This window comes from Dryas octopetala, chromosome 4 (assembly GCF_963921425.1).
Source record: "Dryas octopetala chromosome 4, drDryOcto1.1, whole genome shotgun sequence".
NCBI classification, from domain to species: Eukaryota; Viridiplantae; Streptophyta; class Magnoliopsida; order Rosales; family Rosaceae; genus Dryas; species Dryas octopetala.
In genome coordinates, this window is record NC_141369.1 from 6,179,120 (window position 1) to 6,193,358 (window position 14,239).

Here is a 14,239-nt window from a genome sequence, read left to right on the forward strand (position 1 = left end):
GATATTTTAAAATGTTAGTACACAAGTTTAAAAATAAATAAAACATGTTTAAGACCCTTATCAATAAAAAAACCCAATTTTTTTAATACATATTCTCTTATTAGTGATTAGACCCATATTGATGTGGAATGAGCGTCCCACGTAACTTTTTTTTTTTTTTTAAGGATTTCTCACCGACTTAAGATGGAGTGTGACACTTTAGAGGTTATTCAAAAATGAAAAAATTTCAGCAATGGCCCATAAATTATAGGCCATATACTTTATCACATAAACAAATAATTTGGCTTTCATACATCTTAAACTTTTAAAAGTTCACATTGCCATTATCAAATATGTCAAAATTTTGTTATTTTTCAGCACATTCCGTGCACCATAACTTACTTTTTGGGGGATGTTTTGAAGGTATGTGCACATCATGTGTTCTATTATAAATTTATAACAAACAAATGTAACAAATTCAATGATAGGGGGCACATTAAAAACATTTTTTTCCCTCCCGGATGAAAGATAAATACTCATATGACGTTATGTGTATTTATATTGTATATATCATTAATTAGCTTTTTTTTTTTTTTTTTTCCTACTAATTTCAGAATAGGGCATACGTTATGTGGTTGTGCCACTTAGTACAGTGAGGTGAGATGCTTAATTGTCACTGAAGTTTTTCTCATGAAGGTAGGTGTTTTAGAGTTCGATTTTTCTTTAATGTATATTTAAAAATAAAAAACACAAAGAAACGAAATAAAAGAATATTCTATTGAATTGAAATTTGAGTAAATACAAGTTTAAGAAAACAATTGAAATCTGTAACATTGCCATCTACCATTTGCTAGGTCAAGCGCTCACCAAGCAATTAGTGTGATCTAACACTTGCCAAGAATAAATGTTGGCCAAGCTAACATCACTTGGCAACCATGCCAACTTGCCAAACCAATTGGATGAACAATTTGGCATGCAATTTACTTGGACCATTTTAATGAATTATTTTGTTGATACTTTTTCTAATAAAAGTGAGACTCACGTAAGTGAATTTTACATAGATTATATTTCACTTTTATTAAAAAAATGGTTAATAAAGTGATGAATTGATATGGTCCAAAATAGCAATCCTCAAGTATTATTTAATAATTCGACCAAAAAAAAAAAAAAGTATTATTTAATTGGGTTTAGATGTTACTCCAATGAAAGAGGGTTGGTTGTTTTTTTTTTCCCTTCTCTCTCGGCGTAAACTGAAATGTAGAGAGCAAATGCAGGTGGTATCGGGCATGGACGAAATTCATACTTGTATGGGCAGTGTACTCATCCTTCTTCACACCTTTCGAGTTTGGGTTTTTCAGGGGTTTAAGCCTGAAAAACCTCTTTATTCTTGACGTAGTAGGACATTTCGCATTCCTTTTGGACATTGTTTTGCACTTCTTCCTCGCCTACAGAGACAGTCAGACCTATCGAATGGTCTATAAGCGCACTCCTATTGCTCTCCGGTTTGTTTTCTTTTCCCTCTTGCTCTTACCTCTTATGCAATTGTCTCAGCAAGAATTGCATACAATTTTTCAACTACAGTTTGATCCATTCTTATCTTATAATGGTTTTAACTGCTCAAACTTTGTTGCAAATAATCACTACTCACTGTAATGTGTAGAATTTAGTTAAAACTTAAAAGGCAAGCAATTGCCCAGTATGTTACTTTATTTCCGGTGCTGATTGAACTTTTTCTTTGTAGGTACTTGAAATCTAGTTTTATCATTGACCTGCTTGGCGTTATGCCTTGGGATAATATCTACAAGGTACTACCATTTCCAAGTTTACGCATATCTCTCAACACCATTTTCTCCTTGTATCTACTTTGAGGGAGTAGCAGGGACTCTTTGATTTATCTTTTTTTGGATTTATTTATAATGTTATTCAAGTGGTGGTTTGCAATGGATAGGTGATACTATGCAAAGGATTATTAGAGCAACTCCAACAATGTTACTTATATTCTAGCTAAATTTGTATAAAAAAAGTTAGAAATCTATTTTAGCTAACTACTTTCACAATTTTACTCCAGCAATGTTCTTTATTTTAGCTAATATAGATATTTTATTATTTCTTAAAATTTGATATTATGGCTGATGTAAGGTAAATTTGTATGGTTGTATTTAAATAATTCAAAACTTTTTAAGTGGGGTTGCTTTGGCTATAGCTATTTTCTCTCTCCTCTCACCTAAATTTAGCTAACCAAAAAGCAAATCCTAAACTAGCTAAGGAAATAGCTAATCTGTTGGAGAATGATTTTGAGAAGAAATAAACCAATGTAGCTAGGAAGGAGGAGATAGCTAAGCTGTTGGAGATGCTCTTAGGAGATAAATTAATTAACTGCTTAGGATAGTGGGACCAACTTTTTTTTTTTGAGGGTTAACAATTTAAATTTGAGCTAAAACTTTTATATAATGGATAGGTAAACTGTATGTAAAGGATTGTCACAAGAGAAATAAAGTAACTGTTTAGGATAGTGGGACCTGTTAAACCCATGGGTAGAACTTATCCTTACAAAACCGGCTTACAAGGAAAGGGTATTCTGTATGCAAAGGAGGTTTATGTGGGTTTCCCATTATTGCTAATTCGTTAATACTCTTGTTTAGCCAGTGCATGAGATTGGCAGACATATGTACCAAATCTATGAAATCAAAAGAAGTTTGCAGCATATATCTTGATTTATTTAAGTAATAAAGTTTTTCTATTATAATACCTTTAATATGTTTCTGCTTCTCTATTCACTTTGTGAAATCTTTTCTGGGATAGGCTTCTGGGAGAAGAGAGGAAGTGAGGTATCTCCTATGGATAAGGTTATTTCGGGTGCGGAAAGTCAATAAGTTTTTTCAAGACATTGAGAAGGATATTCGTATCAATTACCAGTTTACCAGGATTATAAAGCTTCTTGTTGTTGAACTCTATTGCACACATACAGCAGCCTGCATCTTTTACTATTTGGCTACCACCCTGCCTCCTTCAGAAGAGGGCTACACATGGATTGGAAGCTTGAAGTTGGGTGACTACAGTTATTCACACTTTCGAGATATCGATTTATGGAAGCGCTACACAACATCTTTATATTTTGCCATTGTAACCATGGCCACTGTTGGTAAGTTAACTTTTTTAATTTTTATTTTATTGAATACCACTGCAACCGCTACCTTCATTTGATTTTTGTTTCATTTTCCATCTTTTGATTTCTACAATCCTACTCAAAAAGACTATAAATGTTCAAGACATGGACAGAAACTTGACTTCAATTATACTCAGTGCAAGACAGGATTTTTCCAAATGAGAAACAAAAGGATTTTATTATATACACAAACGATCTTTTTCATGTTATACACAATTCATATTGCTGTCATTTTTATATAGCACATCTACAAATAACAAAAAAGACATGGCTTGTTTTACGACATATATTATATCTTTAAACAGTTGCTTGAAGGAAAACCAACAAAATTTGGTATAAATTCTTAGGATCAAACAAAAGCAACCTAATGAAGATATATGGTTGGTTTCGAATCATGGGTTGCACAAAACCTTACTGCATGAGCATTGGTGGTGACAATAGCATGACTTATTTAAGGTGGTAGCTTTTTTGATGGTTAACTAAAACCGATGTCATGGTGGTGATGGTATTACTTTTAGGAGATTGCTTTAGTGGTAATACTTGGGTTTACTGTAAGTGATATTATAGTGGATAATTAGTTTTTTTCTTGGTCAAGGATTATAACATAAGTTTCTTTACATATTGAACTCTATTTCACAGAGCAAGAGTGGCATCCGTATCCATATTTTATGTCTAGTGACCTTCTGTTGCTTAATCTGTACATTGCTTCCTTTGTCTGGGATACTTATATAGAAATTATCAAGTAATTGCTTAAGATTCTGTAAGATTCGTTGATTAGGCCACATTTAACATCCCCAAAGGAGCCATATCCTGTTGTTGGTACTCAATAATGGTTTCTACTTGCCATGTCCCATTCACAACTGTAAAAGAATATATTTAAAGTTGGAAGAATTATCCTCGTTGTGCACTTATCAGTTCGTAATTTTTAGTAATGAAAGAAGAGCACTTTTTTCTGTCACAGGTTATGGAGATGTACATGCAGTCAACCTGAGGGAAATGATATTCATAATGATTTTCATCTCATTTGACATGGTTCTTGGGGCTTATTTGATTGGTAACATGACAGCATTAATTGTAAAAGGATCAAAGACAGAAAAGTTCAGGGACAAAATGACGGATCTTATCAAATATATGAACAGAAATAGACTTGGCAGAGATATCCGTAATCAGATCAAAGGCCACGTGCGTTTACAGTATGAGAGTACCTACACTATGGCTGCTGTTCTCCAGGACATTCCTGCTTCAATTCGTGCTAAGGTAAAATAGGAACAAAAACTTGTGCACCTTGTCTATTGTTGACTTAAATACAAGAAACTCCATACTACTTTTCTTCTAAATTCATCTGCGTGGTCTGAGTTATTGCAATGATATGCTTTACTTTTGGGGTATATATTTTTTTTTGTTGGGGGGGGGGGGGGGGGGGGTGGGGAGTTTGTTCTATAAGATTTGCCTATGAGCACTGCTCATTAAGTTTTCTTGACTGGCTCAGCCAACTGCATTCATTCCATCTCAGGTCATTTGGCATCAATTTATATAAAAAAAAATATGGTCTAACTCAAGAATGTACAGAAAAATAACCTTATAGTTTGGTTTCTATATAGTAATTATATTTTTTGTGCTTTGAAAATAATGACGGTATCAAAATTAATTATAAAAACCTACCATATCGAATGCATATTTACTATGGATTTTCAAAAATAAAGAAGACACCTTATTTTCCTTTCTCTTCTGTAGGTTCAGAAAGTCTGTCTTTACTTTCATTCCGTTAAATATATGCATTATTCAGACTGTTGTATATTGTAGGGTTGTTAGCTGAGTGTATTTTTTTAAGACTTCTGTTTCATTAAAATTAGTTGTTTCTTCATTGCAGATTTCACAAACTTTGTATTTTCCATACATTGTAAATGTTCCTCTCTTTAAGGGATGCTCAACAGAATTCATCAATCAGATTGTAAGTCACTTTTTTTCCCCATGTACACAAACAGATGACATATGTTCAAATGAAACAGTGATAATTGTATCTTACTCTTATGTACTAAGTTCAATTTGTTCAACCAGGTTCATCATAGTCAATATAAATTGTATAGAATTAGTGCTTCTTGTGCTTCTGGAAACGATCAACATATTGTGTACTTTGTCGCATGGAAATGGTTTTGACTTGGAACCTTCTTTCAAAGACAATACATGGACATAAGGGTTTACTTTCATGCAAATATTCGTTTTTGCATGAAAAAATAGGCCACCTTAAACCAGCATGGCATTATGTGTCAAATTGTGTCAAACTCAAACATTCAGAAGTATTCATGTGTAACACCACATATAATGTCAGATTGAATCTCCCTTGGTCCATGGCTATCTCTACTTAATGTGGATTAATGAAATGAATTGTTATTATACTTTTGATCTTGCAGGTTATTAAACTCCATGAGGAGTTTTTTCTCCCAGGAGAAGTGATTATGGAACCAGGAAATGTGGTAGATCAACTCTACTTCGTCTGTCATGGTGTGCTGGTATGATTCCATATTCTAGAGTCACTGATGGGTTGTATTTTGTTGGTTCAATATTGTGTTTCTCATTTTTATTTCTTGTCCTCTTAGGGGTCTTTAGAAATTTGAAAGCTGGTTCAACCAATTCAAGTAGTTTCTAATTCTATGTAGTCTGTTTGGAAATCAGTTTTGTCCAGTTTTAAACTATATACTATTTTTTCATAATTTTCTATTTCTAGTTTATTAATTAGTTGTTTATTTTTAATAGAAATATGTGACATTAGGGGTAGAGGGAGTGAGGGTGGGGAGGTAGAAACAGTTGTTGCAATTGAAGGGTTGGTAGTGATTGGGGGGGGGGGGGGTAATACGAGTACTCATGGTGATAGTATGGGTAAATGGCCAAAGATGATGGTGGGAGCAGTGTAACTGGTAGAAGTGGCAATGATAAAGTGGCAGTTGAAGGGTTGGTAGTGATGGGGGGGGGGGGGGGGGGGGGGTAAATATGAGTACTCATGGTGATAGTAATGGTAAATGGCCAAAGATGATGGTGGGAGCAGTGTAACTGGTAGAAGTGGCAATGATAAAGGGGTTGCAATGGTGGTGGTGTTACTGATAATGGTGGCAATGCCAATGTGGATGGTGGTAGTGTGGGAGATGGGGGGGGGGGGGGGGGGGTGGGCAGTGATGGTATTGGTATTGGTAAGGACCCATGGGGGACAACGATATGTGATGCTAGTGGGTGGTGGTGGTTGTGGTTGAAGTTATGTGAGTTTGGTGTCTTAGAAGTTCAAAAAAAGATGTATAGGTGGGACTAACAACATATCTAAGAAAAACCAGATTCCATGTTATGTAGCTTGCCTGGGTTTGCCAAACTGCTCTTTAGTGTTTTAAGGGGAAATGTTATTTGAAATAAGCTTCCCACAGTCCTTGATGCGCTCACACATGAGTGCAAGAAGTTTGTTAGTGCAATTAACTTCTCCCTTTCTTAAAGATAATTCCTCATGTTTATGCAGTTTAACTGCTGATATATGCGTACATACATATGCAGTGTATGCATAAATGTATTTTTGTTAACATGCCATACATGTATGACAGCATGCTAACATGCCCGATATATTGTAGTTACATGTTTATATGGTATCGCCTTGGTAAAATAAACTTTTAAGAACATGGAATATCTGATAAGTTTACACATCCTTTTGATGCAGTCATTAGATCAACTCTTTAGGGTTGAAAGTTTCTTTTCTTTCTGTAGTTCCCAATATTTTGATCTGGCATTGATGTTATTTCCTGAGAAGCGAACACATAATATGGATTGTGATGTTATCAAAAAACAGATTTATATCTATAATATTATTAAGAGAACTTTATCAAATCGTTAAATAGAAAATATCAATCTTACCCTTGTAACAATTTTAATAATAGATTTAAAACTAAAGATATTGTGGTAATCTTATCTCATTTCCAACCAATCCAATCTCATCCTACATTCTTCACTTTGTCTTTTTCTATTGTTACTTCCATCATTGCACACGTGTTGCGCGATTAACAAAGCTATTCTTGTACAGGAGGAGGTAGGCACAGAGAAAGATGGATCATAAGAAACTGTTTCGCTTTTGGAGCGTAACAGCTCGTTTGGAGATATCTCTATTCTTTGTAACATTCCCCAACGTTATACAGTTAGGGTGTGTGAATTGTGTAGGCTTCTGCGACTTGATAAACAATCTTTTACAACTATCCTTGACATATATTTTTATGATGGTCGGAAAATCTTGAACAACCTTCTAGAGGTAAGTTTTCTGTGGTAATTTATATTTTTGTAATGTGCTTACAACCTTTGAATTATGTGTGCAAAGATTTTGAATAAATTTTTTTTTTTTTCCCAAACAAACTTGACTTTAATTGACTAATTAGTCTCCATCATATGACTACTACAGGGTAAAGCACTGCGTATTAAGCAACTAGAATCAGACATTACATTTCATATAGGAAAGCAAGAAGCTGAGCTTGCTTTGAAGGTCAATAGTGCAGCTTATCATGGAGATCTGTATCAGCTAAAAGGTTTAATCCGAGCTGGAGCTGATCCCAACAAGACAGATTATGATGGAAGATCACCCTTGGTATGACACATTCTCATGAATTTTTCAGATTAATCGTTGTCAATGCATCTGTAAATTCTCTGGTAGGTGTGTGTAGCTGGAACACGTGTGCCATCTGATGGTGAATATGGGGGATAGATTACATGGGGTATACCATATGTATGTGTGTGTGCTACAAGTTTTGCATATCTTTTTTTCTTTTTTTAAAGAATTTACTTTCTCCAATATATTATTAAAAGGGTAAATCAGAATAAGTCCAAAAACATAATTAGTTTGTATTTTATTAGGTCCGAGCCACATTTTTATGTTGCACGAGGTCCATGTTTGTATTCAACAAAATTATTATAACAAAAACCATTAAAATTTTAAGAGGTTATAAGGATGCCGCATTAAAAAATAAGAGAAAATTGCATAGCAAACAACTAGCATCATGCCTGCTGGTTTTGTGCTGATTTAATTTTTAAGTTTTTTTGTTTTGTTTTGGGAAAGATTGTGATTTTTTTTTTTTTTTTTTTTTTGAGATTTACAACTTCTTTTTGAGTTTTGAATATCAATTTTTTTCAAAGAAAATTTTATTTGCATGGATGCTGGACAAATTTTCTTTAAATTTGTATGGATGTTTTAACTTTTTATTTGAGTTTGGGATGATTTAATTTTTTCTGGACTTCCAGGTCTATTAATGAGCTACATTAATGTCACTAAGTGATAGATACATTTAATTTAGACAGATTACAAATGTAATTGAGTAATAATTACATCATACAAATTTATGTGTAACTTTGAAAAGTTTTTCCACCAATACAATAAATTAATACAAAAACGCTATACACACACACACCCCACTTTACTATTATGTTTTATCAATTTTGATGAGCAGAAAGTGAGACAGCTTTTGTCTGAAAGGAGTCTTTCTTCTCTACAGCATCTGGCTGCATTAAGAGGACATGAAGATATTACTCTTTTCCTTATTCAGGAGGGAGTAGACATTAACATCAAAGGTAAATTTATGATTCAATAATTTGCTGCATTGGAGGTGTCCATATTTGGTTTTATCTGTTCCCCAAATAGTATCACAATATGATGATATGTTTATTTCAATAGACAATTTTGGGAACACACCCTTACTGGAATCCATCAAGAATGGGCATGATCAAGTTTGTTCTTTACTTATTAAAGAAGGGGCCTCCTTGAAGATAGACAATGCCGGTAGTTGTGTATGTTCAGCCATTGCAAAGGGGGACTCAGATTTTGTTAAAAGGTTATTGTCTAATGGTATTGATCCAAACTCCAAAGATTATGATCACCGGACCCCACTTCATATAGCTACCTCAGAGGGACTATATATGATGGCAAAATTGCTGTTAGAAGCTGGAGCTAGCGTTTTCTCAAAGGACAGGTAGTCTTGAAATATTCATTTCCTTTTGATGTAGACACATAAATATCTTCACCATTGGAGTTTATAATGTTACCTGGATAGGGTTTATAGAGTACTGAACAATAGTCAGACTTCAGTAGTGAGATCTAATTATCTGCAGTTTGTAGCAAGGATGGCTTGAATTCCATGATCGTCAACCTACATACACCTCTTTTATTGCCTGACAAATTTTTAATGAACCTTTTGAGTTTTGAACAAATCAGTGTATGTGATTAAATTAGTATATAATGTTTCTCCTTGCAGTCCTTTCATGTGCCATTCATTCCTCTTACAGCTGTTTACCTGACCTTTATTTGAGTACAACTGCAACCGCTAAAACTTATTTTCATCTTCAAAATTGCATGATAAGCACAGCAACATCCCATAACATGCATAAGTATCAAACCTATGCATTAAAACTTACACAAGGACCTTCTAAAAAGTAAAAAACTTACACAAGGCTAATAGTGTGTGCTCTTCACCTTTCTTGCATCTATTTTCACTTACTACTTGGTCTACTAGTCTTGAACTCATTAATTGAATGATTTAGTTTCTTGAGTAATAGAGCTTGAAGAACTAAACCTTACCTGATGACCTTCCTGGCTTGATATTGTGATTGAGCTTCCATATTTCTTCCAACTTGAATTGAGCAGAACTGTGGTGCACCCATTTTTTCAGTATAAACTCACTGTTTTGCCAACATTTTAACTTCCATAGGTTGGTTCCCTAGTATTGTTTGACATGAAGTTTAGAAACTTCCCTAGTATTCTTCCCCACCCTTGGTTTTGCCTTTTTGTGTGTTCTGTTTTCATTTCAGTTTTTAGAAGAAGAGGGCAACTAGAAACAACATGATATGGTAACTTTTGTGCTTGCTCCAACAACCATATGATTGTTTGGCCACTCTGCAGATGGGGAAACACCCCACTAGATGAAGGTCGGATGTGTGGAAACAAGAATTTGATTAAATTGCTGGAAGAAGCAAAGGCTGCTCAGTTGGCAGAATTCCCTTACCATGCTCAAGAAATCACAGGTATCTAGAAAATTTTATTATAGTATCTTTGCAAACATGAAATGGAATGTACATTACATTTATTGCCCTCAGGCAGGTCAAACAGCCTGGTCGACAGGTTCTTTTATTTTTCTTTTCCCCCCCGAGACTAGAGAGAACAAGAGCCACAAATAAAATTCTAACTATAGGAAGGTTTTATACCTTAGTCAGATGTTAATGCTTTCTGGTAATCATCACTTGTCAAATCAAGGGGAGCAGTGAAAATTCAGGTTTAGTTTTGGAAAAAAAGAAGCATTAGACCTATTCTTATTATCTGCACAAGACATGGATATGAATTTAAAATCGGAAATATATTCACCGACCTGTCTTTATGGGTCAAGGAAAAATGTCAAGTATCATTTTCAGTCCCAATCTCGGCACACATTGGGCCAAGAAATTTTTCAAATGATGTTTCTATTGTACTGTTGAGCCAAATGAGAAAAACAAATTAGTGATTCAATTTTTATAATAAGGGATTTCATCATGGCTTATCTTTGATTTTATTTGGGTGAATTAATTGGCACTGCAATTTGTCTCTTGATGCTCATGTGGGATCAGAGTAACCTGAATTTCTTCCCTTGGCACTTAATACATTTAACATTTTAATTTATAGAAAAGAATTTTGGTTATCATGATAAATCATTATTTATGGTCAACTTAACAACTAGTGCTCAATTCATGGTTCTCAGAGTGATGTTGTATGAAGCAAAGTTGCGACTTTAACATCAGATCAGTAGGTAAAAAAACAAAAAATTAATAAAGCATAAAGAAAATAATTTAACATGGTCATTTTCTTTTTGGCTGGAGGAAGGGGGGAGGGAGTTTGCACTTATTTTTCACTTGCTAAGAGCTTCTTGAATAGTATATTTTCCTCATGGTCGCTTTTGCTTACATCTGCCATGGTAAGTTAATACCAAATTTCTGTTGCAACTTGCAGATAAAATGCACCCGAAGAAATGCACAGTGTTTCCTTTCCACCCATGGGATAGCAAAGAACATAGAAGACCTGGAATTGTATTATGGCTTCCTCCCACCATTAAAGAGCTTATCAAAACAGCAGCAGAGCAACTAGAATTTTCAAGTGCTTCCTTTATATTATCAGAAGATGCAGGTAAAATTCTTGATGTTGACTTGATCAGTGACGGTCAGAAGCTGTATTTAGTCAGCCAGACACATTTGATATAAACAATTTGGCCTTTCATTAATTGTAATTGTGGTATAGCCCTCTCCCTGTATCATCTTTGTATGCAAACTGGAATAAATGAAAATGACATCTACATTTATCAATCTCTGCATTAGTACATGTCATTGTTAAGGTTTGTGAGATAAAACCTATCAAACCATAATACGTGTTGAGGCCGTGTAGGCAAATGGACCATGGCCTAATCATAGTTCATTTTCCAGTATATACCTCAGAAATCAGTCAAAGGTCAGGCTTTGGCTGACTTTCTAGCTCACCATCCATCTACCCCTATCGAGGATATGGAGGAAGTTGAGATAGGTGTATTGAATACACAAACTATGCAAAACAACTATTGAACCATGAACTTCGACGGATCGAGAGCTCGGGATTCGGCTGGGGCTGGTATAGTAATTGAAACGCAAGAAATTCCAAAAATTCCAGTTTGCATTAAGTTAGATTTTACTTGCACCAATAGCCAGGCCGAGTATGAGGCCTTACTTATCGGTATGGAGATACTCCTTGATTTAGGAGCCAAAAGGGCTTTGATCATAGGTGATTCCATGTTAGTAATCAACCAGGTAACTGGGGTATTTAGGTGCTTGGACCCAGGACTTTTGGCTTATAAACAATTGGCCGAATAGATAGCAGAAAAAATTGACTGGAGTAGGGATTAAGGAAGGTGAATCCGGCTAGGTTATACGCATAGAAAAACGAAGTCTCCCGGCCATAAGTGACCGGAGAATTCCTATGGAAATCTTGGACCTGGAAGTAGAGGAGGACGATTGGAGATATCCTATAATCAAGTATCTTCGCAACCTAGATGGGATACACGATCGGAAGTTAAGTATCATGCCGGACATTATGTTATTTATAATGATTCATTATAAATAAGGATATGATGACTTGCTATTACTATGTCTGGGAAAGGGCGAAGCACTTCGGCTGACCGGAGAGGTCCATGAACGAATATGTGGAGCACACCAATCCGGTCAAAAGACCAGATGGTTGTTACGGCGACACAGTTATTATTGGCCGACTATCCTAAAAGATTGCGTTGAATATTCTAAGGGATGTGTATCTTGTCAGTTACACGGCCCGGTACAGCATGCACTGGCTGTACCTTTAAACCCAATCATGAAACCATGGCCATTTAGAGGATGGGGAATGAACATGATTGGTAAAATCTTTCCTCCTTCTTCAGATGGCCAACTTACATACTAGTGGCCACTGACTACTTCACTAAATGGGTAGAAGCAAAAGCTTATAAGTCAAACTCATCGGCCGAATTCATCAAATTTATTAAAGAAGACATAATGCAGAGGTTTGGAGTTCCTGAAACCATAACTGATAACTGTGCTTCGGTCTTTATGGCTTGAGATGTTCAAGAATATGTTGGGAACTTTGGAGTAAAAATCATGGCCTCAACGCCTTATTACCCTCAGGCCAATGGGCAGGCCGAGGCACGTAATAAAATAATTAAAGGGATTTTGGCCAAGATGGTGCATGATAAACCAAAGAATTGGCACAGTCAGCTCCCGGATACAGTGGCCAAAGTAGAAACAACTACATCAAGAATAGAAATTAGAACTTAAAACTTGCAAGCATAAAAATTTGAAAGGTTGTTCCTTCGTCCTCTTCAGCTACATCGGCCATTTCCTCCAATACAGCCTTGGGGCGACCCTGCAGGGTGATTTGAAGCCCACCCAAAGCTTTAAGAGCTGCCACCATTGTCAGATCAGCAAACCGAGCCATCACCAACTTGGCCCACCATGTAACGACTCTACCCAAATTTTCATAGGAAAATTTAAGATTTTTATTTAACTTTAGTTTTAGAATTTATAAGGATTGAACTGTGACACCTCGAGAAATTTTTTTTTTTCATCATTCTAAATTACTGTTGGAAATTTAAATTTATTATTTAGTAACCCATTTATGTTTTCGCCAAAAATGAATTTATTTGAAACTTACCTATAATGGTTTTATTTTTTAAATGAGTTATTGTAAAGGTTTGACCCAAATGTTGACTAAAGTATTTTGTTGGTTTTCAATTGCAATTTTGATATTGTCCAGAAGGTCCCGAGCCAACAAGACCATAGACGCGAACCGTGTGTCAATTGGAGTTACGGTTTGAGAAATACGGATGTTTGAAGTGAGAGACAATTTTATAAAATTGCATTTAAGGGTTTTAAAATACGTAAAAGTCAGAAAATTTATTCATTATGATCTCTCTCTCTCTCTCTCTCTCTCTCTCTCTTTTCACTTCTCTCTGTCTCCCCGCGATACTCTTTCTCTCTCTCGACTCCCCCTGCGCGCGGCAGCTCCGGCCACTTTCCCGGCAGTGCAAGGCCACCGGTGTGCTTCACTCGCACAGGTCGTCCATCCCTGAGCCTCCCCTCGCCGGCCGACCACTGTTGTGCACAAAAATAGTTGGAGAACCCAAGCTTTGCCGCCGGCCATTTTTGCCGATTTCGGCCACCTCTGAGCTCCGATCAACCCGATTTTTGGTGGGTTTTTCCTCTTTCACCGTGGGCTTTGATTCCCCTAAGGTATTTCTTGTAGGGGTGGGCGTTTAAACCGGGAACCGGGGGAAAAAAAAATCGTAAAAAACCACTTTTACCAAAACTGGTCAACACTGGGACCGAACTGGACCAAATCGGTCCAATCCAATTCCGATTCCAGTTTTGCACTTCACAGAACTGGATTGGACTGTACTGGACCGGATAATTAATATGTATTTTTTATTTTTATACAATTTTTAAACATTTTTATACACATTTTTACACACATTTTAAATGATAAAATTAATATTAACCTAGCTATATTTTAGACCCTAAAACATATTTTATATAACACTATGACTTATA

The 14,239-nt window shown here is 35.6% G+C and overlaps 1 protein-coding gene across 1 annotated transcript; it reads left to right on the forward strand.

Annotated features, from left to right (window-relative positions):
• Positions 1 to 1,252: 1,252 nt before the first annotated feature.
• LOC147286338 (potassium channel SKOR-like) lies at positions 1,253 to 11,454 on the forward strand. Its single transcript, XM_086239112.1, is given in 12 exon segments — positions 1,253 to 1,481; positions 1,721 to 1,784; positions 2,782 to 3,121; positions 4,107 to 4,402; positions 5,016 to 5,096; positions 5,557 to 5,655; positions 7,200 to 7,421; positions 7,569 to 7,751; positions 8,653 to 8,728; positions 8,832 to 9,126; positions 10,053 to 10,174; positions 11,130 to 11,454. Coding segments are annotated over 12 exon segments (2,058 nt in total). The 5' UTR covers positions 1,253 to 1,449; the 3' UTR covers positions 11,378 to 11,454.
• Positions 11,455 to 14,239: the final 2,785 nt, after the last annotated feature.